Source organism: Haemaphysalis longicornis, unplaced genomic scaffold, assembly GCF_048455015.1.
Source record: "Haemaphysalis longicornis isolate Haplotype H1 unplaced genomic scaffold, Haemaphysalis longicornis Haplotype H1 scaffold_8, whole genome shotgun sequence".
Lineage (NCBI taxonomy): Eukaryota > Metazoa > Arthropoda > Arachnida > Ixodida > Ixodidae > Haemaphysalis > Haemaphysalis longicornis.
In genome coordinates this window covers 74,755,416-74,776,355 of record NW_027526445.1, presented here as the reverse complement: position 1 = coordinate 74,776,355, position 20,940 = coordinate 74,755,416, and the positions used below count along the sequence as shown (strand labels likewise).

Below are 20,940 nucleotides of genomic sequence, written 5' to 3'. Positions count from 1 at the left end.
TCAGACAACAAATTATTACAGAAGTGATATTTACAGTGTTCCTTTATAAAAAGTCATGCATGCTTTATTTTCACGTAAATGCTTCATCAACTGCTGTCGCCCGTGCCACTATAGCTTCTTGCGTCATTTTAAGAAATCAACTGGCATCAGTTACGAAACGTTCCACTAGATAGGTACCACGTTCTGTTTGAAACGCACGTGGAGTAGGGAAACGCGGTTCTATAAACGTTGAAGTGGGGCGCCTCGATTCACGCGCATCTTCGCCGTCGGCAGCGTTGGCATCGAGACACCCGGGCTGGAGAAGTGGAACGCGGTATATTTAAAATGATTTAAGCAAACCTTTGGCGTCTTTACCTTGGGAGGAGCGCGACGCAAGAGGAACAACATAAGAGGTGAGCGGGAAAACGAAGGGAGGTATTTACTTGACAAAAGTCGATAAAGACTATCGCCTTTTGTCGACATTTGCAACGAAAGGAGCAGATACGCGGCCAGTTTTTTAATTGTTTTTATTACATTTCTACACGAGTGTATAAGTTTCATAGCCATTCTTAGTGTTAGACAAATACCACAACAAATGCGATCGTGTAAAGTTTGAGCTTTCCCAGAAAGAAATTTTAAATGTTACGTTTTATTGTTCAAACGCCTACAATCATCACGAGTGAATTAATCCTTGAAAAAAGCATGGCGTTTAACAGCACGCTGCTGACGCTGCTCGCATGTGCGCAAATCCTGCGCAACATTTGGATGGGCAGTTGGGTAAGTTTCAGACAGGTACTTTTCATCCAATTGCCCCGATTCACTCGGTACGCCGCAACAGACCAAGTCCATCTGGCAAAGGAAAATGCCTTTCTGGTTGCCTAATCTCCAAACGAAGAACATCACCGATAGACGGCGTATCTGGCGTCTGTCTGAAGTAAGCCTGTGGCAAATAGAGTACGTCTTCGCACTATTAGCCTAACTTTTATCACTCTCTGCGCAGGCCTTCTTATGAGTCCGTGTTGAACAGACGACACTTCGCCGGTGGTTCTCGATGGATGAACAAGCAAAACGTACCCAGGCGCCCATCCCGCATCTTCTCAGCAAAAATTCGCCGATATTCAAACACACGTATCGCTGGCCGAAAATTGTTTGGGCGTGAGGGCAGAGTTGAGGGGTTCAATCCACTCGTGTAACGCTTGTTTGCAGATCCCAGCGCAAGCGTATACTTGACCGAGACGGCAGCAGCTGCCATATGCCGCATGCAGGCTGGCGGTGCCGGCATTGGTGCCGCGCGCTAAGGGTTTGCAAAATCAGCGCGATCCATAGCGACCGACACGGGGCGGTTCTATAAACGCCAGCTTCGGTAATTGCATTGCGGCGATTCTTCCACAAGATCATGGTTTGCGACCGCCTCCCGGACAGATTCCTTCCGGGCGCGGCAAAAGAAAAGAGGGAAAGGCAGCAAACACTAACGAGAACCGCGTTAGAAGGAAAGGTGTTCGAGCCTATCTCACCTCCCGCTTGGTTTCTACACAGCCAAGACAGTTAATAAGCGCTCTTTATGAGACCTAAGGCAATCGCAGGCACCATTAATTTCTTTTCAGCGTCTGTAAGCAGTTGCCATCTGCATACGTATACAACGCAGGCTTCAGAGTTGACAAGTTCTCGGTTTTACCAGAAGTCTACCCCGTACCAAAACTTCATCACCACTGTGAGGTGTACCAACATTACCGCCAAAAAAACCTACAAAGTTTATCCACTCGTCCCCGATACATACTTACGCGTGCCATATTCTGCTGTGAGACTTTATGTGGCCTCCGGCAGAACACCTGCCGTCGTATTGTGGGGCAGTTATTGGTTCCGCCGCTGACCCGTAGGCAATGCACCGCCTCGTTTCCCTTCGCCTCCTCTCTAACCAGGAAGCAATGAAACGGCGTCGGCAGCACCTGCTGCGGTGCGGCATGGTGCAGTTGCCTTGTCAAAAGACGTAGAACTTGTGCCTCGTCGTTGCGTAGCCGCCAGACTTCGAAGGGCCCAGTCCAAAAGAACTTACAAGCTCCAGAATGAGACGCATGATAACGCTACCGCTCCTATTTCCCGAAGTGAACTTTCTTGTACGTAGCTTTCAGCTGTGCACCCACAATCACAGGCACCTTAGCAATACACATTCAGACGCTTAAATAGGGGACGATTTCACGATAATTCAAACGGTAACCACCGCAAACCAAAACACTGTAGAAGGCATATTTAGAAGCACTAGCAGCAGTTTCGTAAAAGGCAAATTCAATGATTCACTAAGAATAAATTATTTCAGAATGTAACTACCACCAGTTGCAAAAATCTGCATTATCGTGTTTCTGACAGGCTTAGGTTAATTTTTTTGCTGTCTTCGTAACTTGTGAGGGCTCGGTACCTTGAGGCAATTTATAAACCTATTAGTAATCGTACTGTTCCTCGACCTCTAAATTAGCTAAATTTTTTCTTCTGCATATAGCCGGCAGTACCCACTGTTTTTCCAATTACATACCGACTTACTTTACCTCCACTTCGTGTAAAATCCTTAAGCAGACAATCTTTTGATATATCATACACTTCTTCGAGTCTGATAAGATTCTCTTTCATTTTTAATACGGGTGTAGACGCGGGTTCAGTACTACGACGCAACTTATCGTGTGATCATGTGATACTTGATATAAGGAGGTCAAATTGATGACGTATTTATGAATGTTCCAAAGTTCATCCGCTCTGTTACTCCCATTTACTTTTTGTACAAATTGAATAAGGCGCTCAATAACGCACAATTAGCTTATGGCATTTTTTGCTTTCTGTCAAAACGATCTCAACTTCTGTACTTTGATTCCGTTCCATTCACCGTTGCCGAAATATCTTTCGTTGTGCCCCACGGGTAAGTCCTCAGGCCATCGTTATTTCTCCGTTACATTAACAACTTGTCTTATAACATTCGCTAGTACGCCGACATTGTGTGCTATATAAAGTATTTAAATTGCGCCATCATCTCATTCTTCTGAATTTGCCTCGCTCTGCAACTGGCGCCTTCCTGGCACATGAACATGAACTACAACAGAAGTGTTTTTTGTCATTTATAATAGTTCATTTTCTCCATATTTCAAATACTCATTTATTATGTGATCACTGCGGAGAGTTAACCAATACAAATAACTTGGCGTGCTTCTATCTAGAAACTTGTCCGAGTTCGATCATCTTTATTACAGCATTGTAAAATCTCTTCTAAGGACTTGCTTACCTCCGGCGTAGGTTATCGGGGCCCTTTTCACACAAAATTCGATGTGTACCAAACGCTTATCCACTTTGTATTCGAGTGCGGGTCACACGTATGGAACCCCTACAGACAGTGGGAAAAAGATCAACTTAATTCCACATAAAGAGGCTATTATTCCTCTGCCGGCGATACGACTGTGTTTTTTCAACAACGTCAGCATAATCCTCTTTGAACCTATCAAAGCTGTCATCGCCGCGGAACAATGAATCGCTGCAACTCTTTCACTATCACCTCTTTTTGCAAGCGCCCAAACGACAAGCACCTGAAGCGTTCCAGGCTTTCTTGCAAACGCCACTATTATGCTCTTAATATGACACATTTCTACATCCGTACTAACACATCCAAATTCAGATCTTTCGAGCGCACGGTTGAACAGTAAAATAGTTTACCCATTCGCATCGGTTCTTTCCGCTCAGTTGAATTCTTTTTAGCAATAAATACCCTTTGATTGCTTTTTTCTTCTGTCTCCTTTTTTTGGTCGGGTTGCCCGGGTTCTAATCCTTGACAGCATTTCGTTCGCTTTGGAGTACTTAATAACCCACCCTATTACTTCATGTGGTATCTCCTACCATAGCATGTCGAAGACAATGTTTCCAATATTGACAATGTTTGCCAATAGTGATGCCATTGTGAGAGATTTCCTGGTGCATGTTCTCTATCACCGTCCGTTGGGAAGGGAGTTTCATCAAAGCTGAATTGAAAAGTGCTGGCGACAGTAATGCTCAGTGCAGGGTTCACTTGTTCACGTTGTGGAGAGTGCTACTCCTGAGGACCCTATTCCGACAGTGGCGGTGCGGTTTCAGAGGAAAGCGCTGATATACGCGCAGGTATGCCCTCCACAGATTAGGTCGTTCAGGTCTCCGCGTAGGCTTGTTGACGCGGAACTTGTCAGTTCTATCCTAGGGGTCTAATACCAGCATGGTTTCGGGGCAGTTGTACGATACAGTAGCTAGGTTGTAGAACTGAGGCATCAGAAAAAGCGAAACAATGCCTGCACCAGAAGGGTCTTGGTTTCCAGGGTTTGAATCTGTTCAGTACGTGCTCGAACAGCATCCTTATACGTGATGTTAGTGAAAAGGGCCACAAGTTTTTAAGAGTGGGTGACTTACTGCAAACGTAGGAAGTGTGACGATATCAGCGCTTGTTTACAACCGTGGCTTCGTGCCTTCGTTTTAGTGAAGTTGTAGTAGGTACGAACGGTTTGTATGGCGCTATTATGACAATCTGTTCATGATGTAATGTTGTTTGTGAAATCTATAATATCCTGTTATTCTTCTGGGAGTGTCATGTCTGTCCAGGTCTTCGTATGGGGCTCCTGTGTGCTCCTCGTCATTGGTTCCTTAGTATTTGTGCACAGTTTTTGTATTTGTGTGTTGTGTGGTTGATTTGCTGTTCGCGGTGTCAGGGATAGGTTGCAGCACAACCAATGTTTTCAAGGTACTTATTTATGCCTTGAAGTTTGTTGCCGATTTGGCTAACGTTTTGTCTTATGAGTTCCGACGGATTGCGGCTTCATGCGCGATTTTAACAGCGGACCTGGTATATAGGTCCAGCCTTTCCGTGTGTCTGCTGTAGGTCTGGCGTCACGCAGGGATAAGAAAAAGTTCCCAAGCCCATCATTAAAAGGTGCATTGGACACAAGAGAATAGCAGCTGTGCCAGATTGCACACGGGGTGTAACTGCGTTTTTTTTTTTTGCTACTCGTATTTTAAAACTTGTGAACATTTCCCCAAATATGGAATACATACCACAGACGGCACCTTCCACACGCTGCGCAGAAATGCAGAAGATGTCCATAATGAAGTACCTGGTCAGCGAAACATCCCAGTACCCCTGTGTAGTTGGCGAAGATATCAGAGGTGCGATGCCGATGCAAGATTCGCGCTGGCTTGCACGCGTGCCATTCCAAACGTCGTCGAAAGGGATGCCTAGCGGGCGCTCGTTCATACCCGAAGCATTTGGCGGCCGTTGACGCAAGAACTGAAACCTCGGATCTTAGCGAAGCTTGTGCGTCGTAAGGGCAGAAAGGAGAACTTGAAAGAAGGGAATAAGAAGACGAAGAAAAGGCAAACAACTCAGGGGCCTCGGCAACGGTGTTCTTGCAATTCGCTGCGAGCTCTGCTAGAGGACGGCGCGCTGCCTTTCCGCGGCTTCTGAAGCGCCAGTTGCGCCAACCAAGGACGCCACGGCGCGCTAACGTTTTTCCACGCCTCCGCTAAGACTGCGGCGGTTGCACTTTTGCGGACGAAACCGCAGAAAAACGCGGCCGGCCATAGCAGCGGGAAAACATAAATGCCCTGTCATGCGTTTCGGCTTTCAAGGACGCCGTGACTTGCTTCACAATGACTTTTCCCGCCGGCTCTCTCTCCTTGTAACCGACAGTCTGTTTTAGCCCTCTTCGCTAAACATTTTACACTTTTTCATTTAAACGGCGAGCTGGAAAAACAAAAGCACCAAAACGCTTTGTTATTTGTGGATGCCGGCCGTAGGAGTCGGTAGTAGTGCCTGCTTAACGTGTAAAATGTCAGTACATATAATATCGTAACCCTAGATTCAATGCATTGGAAAAACCTTATGATACAGCAAGCAGCATGGTTTTCCCTAACGATTTCCGACAGTGACGTAGCTTTTTCAACAGTAGTATGCTTTCGGCATTGCAATTAAAAACAAGGACCGAATCAAAGGGACCCTGCAACACTCTTTGAGCAGTGCAAGTAAACCTGCGCGACGTTTAGAATACACTGCCAGGAATACCTGAGCCAGATATTACACGTGCACGTGAAGCGGTAAGCGCGCAAATCGATGTGAAAGACGCGGAAAAACCAACCGCTCTCTCTTCAGTTGTCCTCATTATGCAACCCCTGGTATGGCCTAAGGGACGTCACATAGGCCATGGCTGCCCGATCGGCTGTCACTGGTCAACTTCGCGGCTAGATTCTCCCATCTCCGTCGTCGTCATCGCTGTGTACGAACCTCTTCTATGCCTGAACCTGTAGGCACAGTTTTGCCGTTTCTTTTGTGTTTTGAGTGCGCGCGGAGTTTGAGTGATGAGCTCAATACTTCCCTTTCAACGGGACCACTCGACTACAAACGTTTATTGCTTCAAAAACGCCCTACCAGCCCGAGCGCGCACTTGCGAGCAGACACCCATGCCTGCTTTTTTGTGGCACCACACCGGAAATAGGCCCCTCCGCGTTGCGGAGAAAAGGAGAAAACTACCCGGCATGTGATATATCGAAGGCCGCCGAAAGGAACGCCGCGAGCCGCCCCCTTCTCCGGGAGAGAGCGCGCAGCTTTCGTCGCGTTGTCCTTGGTCGAGTTGAGAGGGGACAATTATGCGCGATTTCTCATCGCGCGTAGTTTCGTTCATTGTGAACGAATTTTCATAATACTTGCGGGAGGAGATTTCTGGGACAATAGACTTTATCCCAAAATACATTACTAGTAGTCGATGGCAAGTGTTGCAGGGTCCCTTTAATGCCACAGCAATTGATTTTTCAAGGGCCTTTGATCGGGTCTGCAACATTATTTTTTTTTTAAATTGTACAAATTTGGAGTCCCCACATATTGCCAGATTTATGCAACCTTACGGATAGGAAGCAGTATTTTCGAATTGCAAATGATCGATCATATGTCTTACGGGTTTTATCTGCGGGGCTACAAGGACCGGTCTTAGGACCCACGTGCTTTCTGCTGTACGTCAATTACATAGCTAATGACTTCCATGATTGCCTTATTTACTCGCGCGTTAAGAATGTTCAGGATGAGGTGTTCTTAAATGAATGCCAGCATAGAAGTTGCGACTGGTTTATTACGTACGGCGTGAAAACTATTTTGATAAATCGGCTTTCATGACCGTATCCGACAAGAAATCCCTATTGCGCCAAACTTACACAATAAATAATAGCCTATTTCAACCTATCGGTAAACTTACTTGGGGTGACAATCACGGATAATTTAAACTGGAACGAACACATCGAAGACTTGGTGGATTGCCCCAAGAAAAACTCGCTATATTGCGAAAATTGAAAGATGCCACAGCACACATAATGCTCTAGGCGTACCACATAATTGTGCCGCCACAATGGAATATTATATTAGAGTCTGGGATCAGGATCAAATGAGCTTGATAAATAAATAGGAACGCATAGAAAAACCGTGCCGCTAGGTACAAGGTAAATTTTTAATGCTAATCAAAGGGCGCAGTCTCAAACTGCGTCCTTACTTTGTCCCGGCAGCGCTTGTGTCACCTATTACTTGCTCAGTCCCGTCTTCCGCTCTGTTTTCAAACGATATGATGTACCAACAAGCCCTTCAGTTCACCCTTTTTCCCGAACTCGTAACGCGCGGAAATATAGCCAGAGTGCAATTCTGGTTTCATACTGTAAAATAAATCCAATTTGGACTACACACTACATTTTCGCCCCCCCTCCTCCTCCCAGGGAAAGTGCCTCCACGTACAGGTCCCCCTCATGCTGGTATGCCATATGTACCAGGTGTTGATACATTCAAATTTCCTCCCCTTGTGAAAACCATAGTCGACTGGTACGCACACACAACACACACACATAATGCACACACAATGGAATCATCCGCGCGCAAACTGTCAACATGTGTGTGTTACCTTCTTCCATTCCTTGCTTAATGCGGAGCTGGCTGTACACATTGTTGGAAATTATTTACTCCTGTGCAGGCAAAACCGCAGTGGCTATTCTTTATTGCAAAACAACTGCAAGAACCAACGACGAAAATTCTGCGGTGCATTTATTCTCACCCTTGCATCACCTACACGGAGACGCAACAAAGCACATTTGGCGCAGCATACCGCGGTTCTATATGGCCGCCGTCATCCGACGCCAGGACGACGCATCCCGCATGAATCATAGGAAGAAGACAAGTTTTTTTCGCCGCAAGAAGTACATATCCCTCCCTTGCTCGCCTATATACACGCACAAAGTGCCAGCCCGCACCAAATGACGCACGTGGTTTGACCACAGAGCTGACATATCCGTGTTGCCCTGGGCACCTCCCCCTCAGTACCTAATACCTATCATCAACTTTTCAGCAAAGTAGCGCTTTCTCCGTAGTATAACATCTCGGCGACAGGATCGGTACGGATCCAGGGGAGGGGACGTTGGAGGAGGAAAAGTAAGAGGAGACACAAAAAAGCAAGTTCCGGCAGTATTGGCCTCTAATCCAACAGGCGCTCACAAACAGGGCAAGACAAGACGCAGGCAAAGCGGCGTACATGTCCTTATACCCGACATTTCGCGTCTAGAGCAGCAGCTCTCTCTTTGAGCTTGCCGCTCGGTCTTTTCCAGAGTGATGGTCCGCTGGGAGGTGTGACGGGTCGATAAAAAACAACACGGACACACACCCATACAGTGCGGGCTCGCGTAACGACAGGTTGTATAAAGATGACGCGACGTTTCGGTGCACATAATCGTGTCGCTCTTGCTTTCCCTCTGGAAACGTGTAAGGCGAACAAAATGGCTCCTTTAAAGGCGCCGAGAAAGGACAGACGATTCGAAATCCGGCTCGAAGTCCGGTCGCTGGTCTCCAAGGAGCAGGGGTGCCCCGAAAACGCGCATCGTCGGGACCGACGTCAGTACGATCCGGGGGAGTCCGACCACGTCTCGACGGCGCCAGGTAGAAACAGCGTTGTCTGCCTCTGGACGTCTGATGTTTGGCGGCGATTGTAGCCGCCGTCGCAGTCGCCACTGTTTCGTAACCCTCAATCACCGCGTGTTAGTGCGTGCCGCGACTTGCCTCGTCGCGCCGTGAACGGGAATGCATGAATAGGAAATACCACGTTAAAGGTGATCTTTAGAGAAAGGGGGAGTCGCGGTGATTGCTTTTTGTTTCTTTAGTGGCTGGTTGTTTCTGAACTCCAGTTTTCGTTTTGTCCTGCAAAAAAAAAAAGATCACAAGCAACGTATGATAGGGAGCCCACCCGGCATGCACTCACGAAACCACTGTAATACTTAACACTCCTCGCCCTTCATTTTGCATCGCGCTTATGACGTCCATTTTTTATCCTGTTTTAACATGCCCCTCTCTCTCCTTAACCGCCGCAAAAACCACCATGGAATCCGTTTCCTGAATCAATGCCTGTCCGTCCACTTGCCCGAAATCGAAAGCAGACGCCCCACTTGCAGACGACACGTGGCCAGTATACTGTTATACAGCGTATACAGCTGAGCTCTGTCGGTTTTCATGTTAAATCTATGAATACGTTTGCAGAAGACTTTCTCGCATGAGTGGCACCGCGGGCGCGTTTGCTTTTTTTTATTTTCAATTTGCAATGGACGCTTTTAAAACTCGCGCGTTGCTTGAACATCTGGCGTGATCGTCTTTAAACATTGACACGACGTAGTGAAGTGAGCCTGGATTTTGACCATCGATTTAAGCAACATCCTGATTCTTTCGTTCTTCACAGCGTGAAACGTCCGTTTAAACAGCCACATTTTTTTTTTCATGGCGTAAGGCGTGTGAGTTTTGAGTCGAAGAAAAGGAAACCAAAATTTCACCTATAATCTTCATGAACGATATGCTACCCGAAAAACATCTGTGGTCCGAAAGGTGATTTCATACTGCCCATTGGTCGAACAAGAAGTCAATTAAAATGAAAAGCACCATCTTATTCATGAGCAATTATGCCGTTCATAGGAAACTACCGTGTTGCCTTTTTACGAGTTATTCCGCCGCTGCACAATCAACTCTAGACATTGCAATGTTGCAACAATTCACAGTTATCTTCAACCGATTCCTGGACGCATGGGGATAAAACTGATGGTGCTTTGACGTCCCGCTGTTGTAGACTGGGTAGACAGCATTCAGCCAAACCAACAGACATCAACACTGTATACTCGTCAACAATACCTCTTTTTGTAAGGTTAATGCACACCATGTTTAAGTTTGCACAAAAAGATGTTGCGTACCCACATGTATACACTTTTGTCAGCTGTCAATCGTCAACCGCCAACTTCTCGCAATTGCCTTTAGCGACTATGCCTTAATGACATGGTTAAGCGCTAAAAAATGGACGAACTGAGGAAAGATGACAAGGCAGGCGCCGTTCTTTCTTCTTTATAGACACCTTTCTTCTTCGATACCTAAACGGTCATGTGGTAGCTTACTCTAACGAGTGCCATGATATCCGTTAAGTCAAGATGTCGGTTCAACCCCTCAGCAACGTGTGAAAATAATAAATAAATAAATAAATAAATATGTAGTTCATTTATTGTCCCCACAGCATTGTCACCCCAAAAAGGTAGCATGTCCTTTTCTGCGCAGACGTGATAAAAATGGCTCACGACCACCGCGTTTTCAATTTGACTTCCGGCGTTTATCCACAAAGTTGAAGTGCCCGCAAGTTTTGTAGTGCAGAAACTCCGATTCCAGTTACTTAAAGACAAGGTGTAGACAGAGTTGAGGGAGGCAGGGTATCGACATTGTCTTCGCTATCTGCGGTAGTCTGCATGGCGGCCACTTCTCAATACCCCGTAGGTGTCCCTTCAAGCGACCCGCACAACTAGGTGGTTTAGCAACCGAGCGGTAGGAATGAAGGGGAGAGCGCCAGTAGACGGTGATATTGGTGGCGTCGGGCCGGCGGCTTATTTAATTACGCGCTGAGAGCCGGGGGGTACACGCAAACGCTTGTCCGCGACGAGAAGATACCGACAGATTGCTAGGGGAGAGGAGGACGGGCAAGGGGAGAGCATGTAGTCGGTGTGGGGGAAAAGGCCTCGCAGCAAGTTACAGCTCCGCTGACGTCGTGGGACAAACTGTCCCGGCCCAAGGGCAGTTTGAATCACCGTCGTTACCATCTCTATGCACCAGTGTCCGATCGACCGGTGCCATGTGCGTCCGTTCGGTCCTGCGTATGCGTATATAATCGACCATCTGCACCGGCTTCGTGCTCTCCATACGTGTTCCGACAGTGGCGCCGTGAGCACGGATAGATGGGGGTTGTGGATGCAGCAAGGGAAATAACTTCCCTGCGAGACAACTACGCACCGCAGAAGCGTCACACATTTTCTCTGTGAGTTCGGTTGAGGACATTGACGGTAAAGTCAAAGCATACTGTTTAACGCTCTACCGCGTGGTACTTCCGAATCCTGGCCTCAAAAGACGTGATGGGCGAAAATGTGCTGTCTTACTTGTGAACGTACCGTAGCTTGTCGACCAAACAAAAATTTGAATATAAAATTGTACTAAAAACAAAACATGTATGTCACTAACTTTGTTTTTAGTCCATCTGCACCCACCTTCCCGCCCCTGTCGTATGGAGGAAAAGTCAGTGCACGGGGAGTTCCCAAAGGCAGTGCTCTCGTCCCTCTGCTCTCTTCTTTGTCCAACCACAGTCTGCACATCACTGCCACGTGCGACCTCCTTCTGCGTCACACTCGGTCGTTGCCTGCGTGTACGCACTCTATTTTCGGATGAGCCTCCGGATCGACTAGCCGAGCTCCGCCTCCTATAGTGACCCCGGCCCCGCCTACTGTATATTTCGGGAGTCGATCGGAGGGGTCCCACCCTTGGGCGTTGTATTTTCTAGCTTGTGCATTTAGGTTCTTTCCATGACTTAAAAGACTTCGTTTCCGAGTAACCGAGATAATCTTTTTCGAACGCTGTCCGCTCAGTTTCATGTGCCTTTGAGATAGGGAGTAATCAAACCTTGGACGCAAGCATTGTGTCTGAAGCGACAGTTTAATATTACCCACTATGTTAGCCCAAAACCTTTACGTTTACCAAATTACTGTGCACGGCATGCCCGGGGTTTGTTGGGCATTTTATCACGCTTAAAATCTTACTGACAGGCCAAAATTTATTCCTCTGAAACATCGTTACAAATTACCAGTATACAAATTAGAGTCGCGCGATTCGAATGGACGATCAGTAACAACACAAGGATGATTGCCATGTTTGCATATAGCAATAAACGCTAATATTTTTAGAACAGCAGAATTTTTATTAACTGACATTGCGAGCAAAAAAGCAACGGCCATTCAAATTTTTTTTCTCTCTCTCCATTGCCGAAATCATGCGCTTCAGTCTCTGCGCTACGATTCCTGCTAAAATAATCACTTGCCCCTTTGTGTACGATCTTGCACACGTATGCTGTCTGCTTTGTTTGCTGTTTCTATTACTCTATTTTTAGCGGAGTTTTCGCTCCGACGGCGTGCCCTACATGACGTTTTGTAAACTGCGCCACTTCCCCTTTATACTTTACCAACAGCTTCACCACGCGCACAATCCAAGGATGGATGCAGCAGCTATCCCATTGTAAATAATACATATTTGTGATATTGCTACTCCATTGCTAGCAATAAGATTACTTTATTATTGTTGTTAAATTTGTGCTAGTCATTATTAGGTTTCAGCGATTCATGCTTTACATGCTGCTTTGCTGTTACCTTAAAAGCAGCGCAGTGCATACACACCATCTTCGGCGTTGTTCAACGCCAGCTTACTTTCGCGTAATATTGTGCATTCTCCGGCGCTCCCTTGCAGACGAAGTTCAGCTAAACCAGGCGTCAGCAATGTTTACGACGTTCTTCCCTCCCCCTGAGCAGTTTCAAACTACAAATAAATGACAGACTTTGGTGCTCAGTGTGCGAAGAGTTCTCCGCAACCACTTCGTTCTCTCAATTGGATGCCTTGGGGGTTAGAGAACATCCCATTGTTGAAAACGACTCGGAGCCCTTAGTGCGCAAATTTCGTTGGCCAACGTGATGGGGAATCCTTGTCGGAACACATCGCCCACAATGCCTTGTAAATCACATTTAGCTGAAAGTTGGTCCACAGTTATGACAAATACAAAGCGGTAACAAAACTACCGAAACGAAGCACGACAGGACACGCGTTTGTGATTTTTCTGTGTCGTGTTTTTCGCTCTCTAATTTCTTTACTACAGTCCAGTGCATAATTATACATTCGCGGTCACCTCCAACATTCTTCGTTTCTTTGTTACAGTATTCCGAAAACACGACGTCCTACCGGAGGTACCCTTGATTCACTTCGGCTTCTCCAAGGTAAGCTTGGCATGCTTTTTGTAGCCACGCCTATTCTTTGCACAAAACCAGTCAAGTCGCGAAGTTGTGATACAATGTGACGCAACCTATCGCTATGAAAGCAGTCTGCGGATACTGCGGATAAAAGCCTTTGATTGAAAGTTATGACGTATTGGAGTGATGAATTCATCTATCTTATTGTTCGGAGCACCACGAAAGATGAACGCCAAAAGAATTTACCCCCAATTGGTGTTTGAACATGTGCTTCAAACGATACCACCGAAGGGCGTCGATGCAAGGACCGTAGCAAGTTGCCGTTCAAGCGGCCCTTGTGGGTAAGATCTGTTATTTTTGTCCCCTCAGGTATTCCCGAACCAAAGAATGCCTACATTTCTCACCCCAGTACTTGAGCATTTTACAGCGATGGCTGTCATTTTCCAAGTTTTTAGATACTTTGGTCCGTGTATACAGTATCATACTCGCCGACAAAGCGTGAAAGACTGTATCTATTCATTTCTATACGGAAGGCCTGCAGTTCTGCGCTTTCTGGTAACTTATTCGTATATATAGCTTGTCGTCCTTCTCACCACGACATCGCCGGAATTGCCAAAGGTTTTTCTGATACCAGGTTTTTCTGACACCAGCGATTGCCTCTAAAAAGAGGCAATCGTGGCGCCAGTGCCATCGGTGGTGTCGCGTTAGCAATTTGTGTCCCTTTTATTGCCAGAGAATTTGCTCCTTGAATTTGAGCTAACAGGCCTCGAACTTTTTAGAACCCCCCCCCCCCCCCCCCCCCACCCCCTTTAATAGCGAACAACATGGGCAGCGCGACCGCAAAATGAAAGAAGAAATGGGAAGAGGGAGTGAGAAAAGCCTGAGCAACTGCGTACGCACAGTTTACGTTGCGTGCTACACCCTATTAGCAAACAGAACAGGAACATTCATCGTCCGCATGTATACGCTTGCGCCGGCATCAACGATTACAGCGATCCGTATCCGGAAACGCAAATGGCGGCGGTGTTATTCCTGTCGTCTCCCTCCATTTTGTGCGAGGGGTCGTCCGTCTTCTGTTGCCGCGGTGCAGGCGTTCGTCGTCTGCGTGTCATGCACACAACTATTGCACGGCGCAGCGTGTGAACCGGGCAAAACATGAGACATCCTCTTCTCTGAGTGCGCAGTCTCAACTGCCTATACGCCCTCGTTATCGAGTGTGCAAATGCTTTGTTTTTTTTAAAGAAAAGGCAACCATTACACTCTATCGCTATTGTGTTGCAATAATGATGTGACGTGCGCCACCTTACATAGACTGCGTGCGGGTACACCGTCTATACTATGCAAAATTGGGCGCCTGTGAGTTTCCGAACATACTCGCGCTTGTGCCCGTTTTACTGATTCACCGCTACTTCGTGTGGCTTTTCTGCGCCTTCTCTTGCGCGTATAACGATGGTGGAGAGAATTTAGGCTTAATTGCGGTATGGACAGCGGTTCGAACGCGGTGAGCCTCCTTAACATTCAACCGTAACGCACACAAAGAAGCGTGTTTTTTTTTTTTTTTTTTTTTCATCAACACGGGCAGTCCCGCAGCGCGGATGTAGCGACGGACCAGGACATCTGCGTCTTCCTTCCACGCTTTACCTTTGTTTTGTGGTGGGCATCATGTTTTCCGAGAGGCTGCACCGTGCCATCCCCGCCGGCAGGTAATTCTTATCAGCCGCCCCGCACCCCATGTGAGGGGACGGGGCCCGTGGAAAAACAGAGCTGAGGGCCGGATCGACCTCTGACCCCGCGATGGGGTCCCCCGAGCGTTGCGGCTCGCATTAACCTCTAACCCGAAGCGGCCGCCCTCCCAGAGCACAACACGGCGTCATCGCAGCTTACGTTTCTCTCGATCTTTGCGAGTGGTTTCAGTTTTACCCATCTGAAGAGATTTTTTCTTGGGCATTTTTGTCTTGTGCTTGTCCCTACGAATTTTCTGTACCATTGTATCGTGTAGCGTGGGTTGCCATCCTCTGTTAATTATCTTATATGCGTTGCATGTTATCCTTATAACCAAATTTTCAAGCCAAGCGTCTGTTTATTGAGATTGAAATCTGGCATTCCAGTCGCATGTCATGTTAGTTTGTATACGACGAACCCTTTCGAACAGCGCGCATACTAAGTATTATTATGCACACACTCAACACAGAAAACACTATAAAACTCTTAGCTTCGAGCTTTGTTACCCAACCAGTGCAAACGTCGTTATTTGTTGTCATATATACTCCAATAACCCATTTTTTCATTGAACATTGGAAAAGTTCATCTCGGGCACTTCCGAAAGAATTTCCCAATCCTCAAGCTTGCGGGGAGATGGAACAACCTAGGGATTAACCTGTGAGTAAAGGGAGGAAAAAACTGTATAGTGTGACCATATCAGTGTGATATAGCGGCTAACGTTTGAGACGATTTTTAAAGTACTAGTTGCGACGCAGAAACTCTGCAGAGGATTATAAAGTGACAAGTGCAAAGTTACTCCCTGGCTTAGAAATCGATGCTAACAATTCAGAACGGTAAAAAGGGCGAAGATTTTATGTTACCCTAGGTGTTAATGGCGGCTTAAAGTGTCAACTTACAACACCATTTTTGTAGGTTGTTTATCAATGCTATTTACAAATTCCTAACCAAAATTATTATGTTCTAACTAAAATTGTTTTTATTCACACTTTTTTTTCTGTCGTACATTAATAAAATTATGTTAATGTTATGTAAATACTTTAAAAAAATCAACGGTTATTGCCACCATTAATATTGCGCTTCAGAAGGACGCCTCTAGCATTTAACACACAGAAAATATTTCAGCTCTGGGCCCGTAACATTTCGCAAAACATTTCTTATGCAAGAGAGGCTAAAAAACTCCAGAATTATTTTTATAAACTATCAAATTTTTCTGTGTGAAATGCTGCGCACGGTTAGCAGATATTCGTTATACGCCAAATGTCAAGCTGATTGTTAAAAAAGCAGCGATGTTAGCCGCATACGGATTTGGACACCTGCGTCTAGTATCCATCCCCCTTAAAAGAGTAAACTGTAAAAGGTTACCTTGAGTTGGGGTATAACTTCATAGCATAAAGACCGAAATATTATTCTGAATGTCAAATAATGGTCTAATGTGTGAGAAAAATTAACAATTCTAAACTAAACCGTTACCCCTAGCTAGTGCTACAAGTGGCATAACGTGCCAGGAAAAAGAAAAAGGTTTCAGCTGTTGCGTGTTACCATTAATGCCACTGGAGGCATCTTGTGCGATTATAAGGATTACTTAGTAAAACTGTAAAATTACGCACTAGATCTCAATAGCAGCATGCGTGCATTGACGTGATGTCAATGAGCATAACGGGTTAAAGATGTGTGCAAGGTAAAATGTCACCTGAGATATCAATGTGGCATAAGTTGTGAAAACGACTAAAATGTTTAAAGCCTAAAAGGCAAAACTGGATATCATATGACGGCATATTGTGTGAGGGAGATTGAAAAAGTGCTACGTGAAAAATGTCCTGCGTGAAAAAATGTCCCGTAAATGTGACTAATGGCATGACGTGTGAGCAGAAATAAATATGTGACAAGTGAAAGACATTTCTCAAGATTTCAACGGCGTCCTAGCACGAGAGAAGCAATAAAATGTTCTAAAAGCCAAATGTTACCCTGGATATCATTGGCGGCGTAACTTGTGAGACGGGCTAAAAAGAGCAAGGAGAAAAATCTTACGTCGGATGTCATTGCAGCCTTACGTGTCGGGAAAACGACTAAAAAGTGCAATGAGTAAAATGTTACCGTGGCTCTGAAATGTCGACATAACGTTAAGGAGGTAAAAAAATTAGAACATGTAGAATGCTCCCGCAGATATCAATCGCGGCATAACGGTTGGGGAGAATAGAATGTGTAAAGAAAAAATCTTACTCAGTGGGAAATCACGCTCTTAAGTGTAAGGTGCCGGATGAATAACTCGTAAAATCTTAACCTCGATTTCGATGTTGGCGGAGCACATCTGGGAAGTAATAACAATTATGAAGGTTCAATTGTTGCCCTGTATATCATTGCCGGAATAGCGTATGGCGGCAAGAATGAAAACACAGTAAAGGGGAAAATGTTGCTCTGGCCGTCATTGGCTCCTTTGGGAAAGATAAGAAAGGGCCGAATGTTATCCTGGCTTTTGTTAGCCTTCGTAAAGTGAGGAGATTTTTGTAGCTATAGTGCCGTGTTTTTCTCGCGCTAGCGCTTCAGGGCAAATTAAGGTCTCCACACTCAAGCGCAGGTGCAGGAGCTTCGAAGCCCATACGATTCTGTCTGCGTGGTCCAAGATTTCCCATCGATATCAATGGACGTCGCTGGTTATATGAGAGATAAAAAGAGAAGATAAGTAACTGTCCTCGCTGTCTTTTGTTTCACCGGCATACCTGGCGTAGTCCCACGCCTATCTTTAAGTCTTCTCCTTCGGAAGACTCATATCTGCTTCACTCCGCTGAATTTTCCATCAACTAAACGTAACACGCGATGTCCCCGCCCCAATCGCAATATAAGACACGTTACACGGGAGCGGAGGCCAATCACGGCACTCAGAAGCAGACCAGGATGTTGCCGTGATTGCTTGAGGCGTGCGCGCTTTGCCCCGAGTGCAGGTACTGTACCAGGATCTTCGAGTCACGTTCGACCATCTCTCCTCTCCCCTTGGTGCGCGCTTAATGGCGAATCGCGATAAGGCCCGGTCGCGCCACTGGCATGTAACGTACACTGTTGCTTACATGCCTTCGCATAGAGACAACGACCTCCGGGCATGGTATGCACTCCTTCCCCCTTCTTTCACCCGCTTTCTCTGAACAACATATGCCATTCAGGGCAAAGTCTGCCTCTTAGTGTGTAGTGTGTTATGCCGCCACGAGTGCGAGCCGTCACAGAAAAATAAAGTATGTAAACCATTGTCGTACATTACGCGAAGTCAGGTTTAAGGAGTCGGGGGAACCGAATTCCCGTGCCCGGTATTCAATGAGATCATGGTGAAACCTCTTGTACAACCTATAAATAATATGCATAGCGCAGTTCTCAAAATACTTTTTTATGCAAGAGGAAGAGGCTACGAAAGAGTTCACTTGTGTACATCCCGCCCTATCCGTTAGCCGCTGCACGGAACCAACTGTGCAGGTAGTACTTTAGCCAGGTTGTCAGTCTATAGGAACTACTTTCCAGGACACGGTGCTGCGTCGTTGTCGCAGTCACTTTCTTAAGAGTCAAGAAGCGTGCATGTGGTGTCATCAAAATGAAAGGGCGAGCCGCGAGCGTGACGTCAGGGTGGTGTATTACGCATCGATGATGAATTGGAAATTTGGCTCGGTGTCTGCATATCACCCAAACGGGCTATAATTCCGCAATTAAGCCCGAACCACACGCAGGCACTGGGCTAACATTGCATGCAAAGATATTAAAACGTTGTCAACTCCATAGCTTTCGTGAAACGCCATGCAATTGGCAGTATTTGTCGGCCATACAAGTAGATATGTTCGCATATGTCATTATATATTTGAATTTTTAGTTATCTTACTGAAAAACTAATTATTTAAAATTTTGTAATTTTTTCTAATTATATATTTGAGTTAGTAATTATTGTAAATACTGAATTAGTGATATTGTAATAATTTGTAAATAATCATCGCTTTTTCGTCACCTACCGACAAATAAAACAAGAATCTGCACGGACCAATGTCCACCAAGGTCTATTCTTTATAGACGGGCCTCTGTATCTCTGTAGACTCTTCCCTATTGAGAAGAGAGTATAGAAGAGAAATGTGACACAGGGTACTGTGTGGCGTTAATGGTCTGCGCGTTCAATGCGCAAGAGTGGCCCGTGCATACAGTATTCTATCCTAGAATTATTAAGTATAAGAAATATTCCAGCACCGCCCGCTTATGGGGCAACTCCTGTGCACCCCCTTTTCACCACAAACTTCCACATTACTAGATACCTTTAGCAAAATAACGAGTCCTGTTCAGAATAAAAAATGTGTATTCCTGGTTGAAGCGTAAAAAACTGTTGGATACTTCAGCTTCTTTTAATAGTTATCAATGAGCAAGTACTAATGTCCAATTGAACCCTGCTGAGTGTTTGTTTAACTTTTGCATTGCGAATAATATTTTTGTTTTGCAGCTCACTACTTGCGAAGTATTTGTGTGGGGGGCTGGCTTTTGCACTTGACGAGGTTGCATGCGGACTGATGGCAGTGCCTCAGGTATCCGTGGCTGTACGGTCCGTGGTGCCAAAGCTTAGGCGTTGCCAATCAGCGCATGCTCCTGTGTTTTTTTGGTTTACGTCAGCTTAGAAAACGTTTTGCTGAAAGACTCCCGCAATTAGGGTTTTTTGCTGAAATAGTTCTTCGAATTCCTTTCGCAATCCGAATTCGTTCCCTTTTCAAATAACCGCAGAAGACAAAAACAAGGGCACAGTTTAGCGGCCACATGCTTCATTGCCAACTTCTGTCAGCTCTTCTCCCTCAGCATGCCAGGTGACACGCACCTCGCGGGTGTCTGAATAGACAAGAACATGTCTTCAGGCGTATAACAGCTTCCCAAGGGATGTGCTCTTCATATATTGTTTGCTTTACGTGATGTGTAAAACGGAGACGTGGGAGGGCTATGTGCGATTCTCCGCGGTACAGCGGCCATCCCGACGGATGAGAGAGGGGCTGTTATGCACACATGCATCAAAGGGGGGGGGGGGGGGGGGGGATCGTGCCAGACCGGGCATGACACTACAGTGGACACGGGAGCAGCCCAGCCTTTCTTATCGGGCGAAGCGTATGTCATGAACCGGGCGTTCTTCTGGGAGGAGAAGTACATTTCTCTTAGCTCCAGTCCACCAGCACGCCAGCTGCATGCGTTGCCGAAGCCCCGAGGTAGCGTCAGGTGCAGCCAATATAGCGCGCCGGTACGCTTTCTTTAAGAGGCGTTTGCGGCGTTGGCTGCCTGCCATCTTGAACTAAGCCGCTCACAGATTTTTTGTTTCGCTTTGGTTAGGAGACTTGAAAAGGGCCGGAGTACAGGAACGGGGAAGAGCGGGACGGCATGGCCTTTGTGGTACGGATTCCGACAGCTGAGTGCACGTATGCGTATATCAACCAGCGAGCGTTAGTTTTAAAGGTGTTCGTCGTTCTAGGGGCCGTTCACGGAGATTCTGGAGACTTTTCACTACATAACAGGCGTACGCGTTGCTTCGAGAGAAGAACTCGCCCTAAATGATCAATTCCAGGCCCCCGTATTGCCATTGCCGGAGAAGGATGTCCATTCTACCTGTTTAAAAAGGAGCGGCGGATGCCCCCACCCATTTTGAGAAGCAACTTGATCATCGTGGTTCTCGTAATGTGAAAGGATCTGTCCTTATAATTATGATCCTTGAACTACCTCTCACGTGTGTGCGCGTGCATGTCTGCGGGAACAGGCATCACCTGTGATGATATTTCGATGCAAATACCAACTTAAACAGTATCCTATACAGATCCACAACTTGGCTGTCAAAAAGCTGTGGCCTGTGATGCATTCGTTTTCCTCGCACTGAATCCCCCTTGTTCTATCTCAACCACTCTATTCAGCTTAGCGGGGAACAGAACAATTTTAAACTCC

At 46.2% G+C, this 20,940-nt stretch overlaps 1 protein-coding gene across 1 annotated transcript in view; it reads left to right on the top strand.

The window, feature by feature from the left end:
- The window catches only part of LOC144148782 (uncharacterized), a gene marked incomplete in the record, with an annotated part of 154,819 nt that overhangs the window by 94,882 nt on the left and 38,997 nt on the right, over positions 1-20,940 (top strand). Inside the window, 1 exon segment of the mRNA XM_077680293.1 lies at positions 13,259-13,317. Within this exon segment, the coding sequence (XP_077536419.1) occupies positions 13,259-13,317 (59 nt within the window).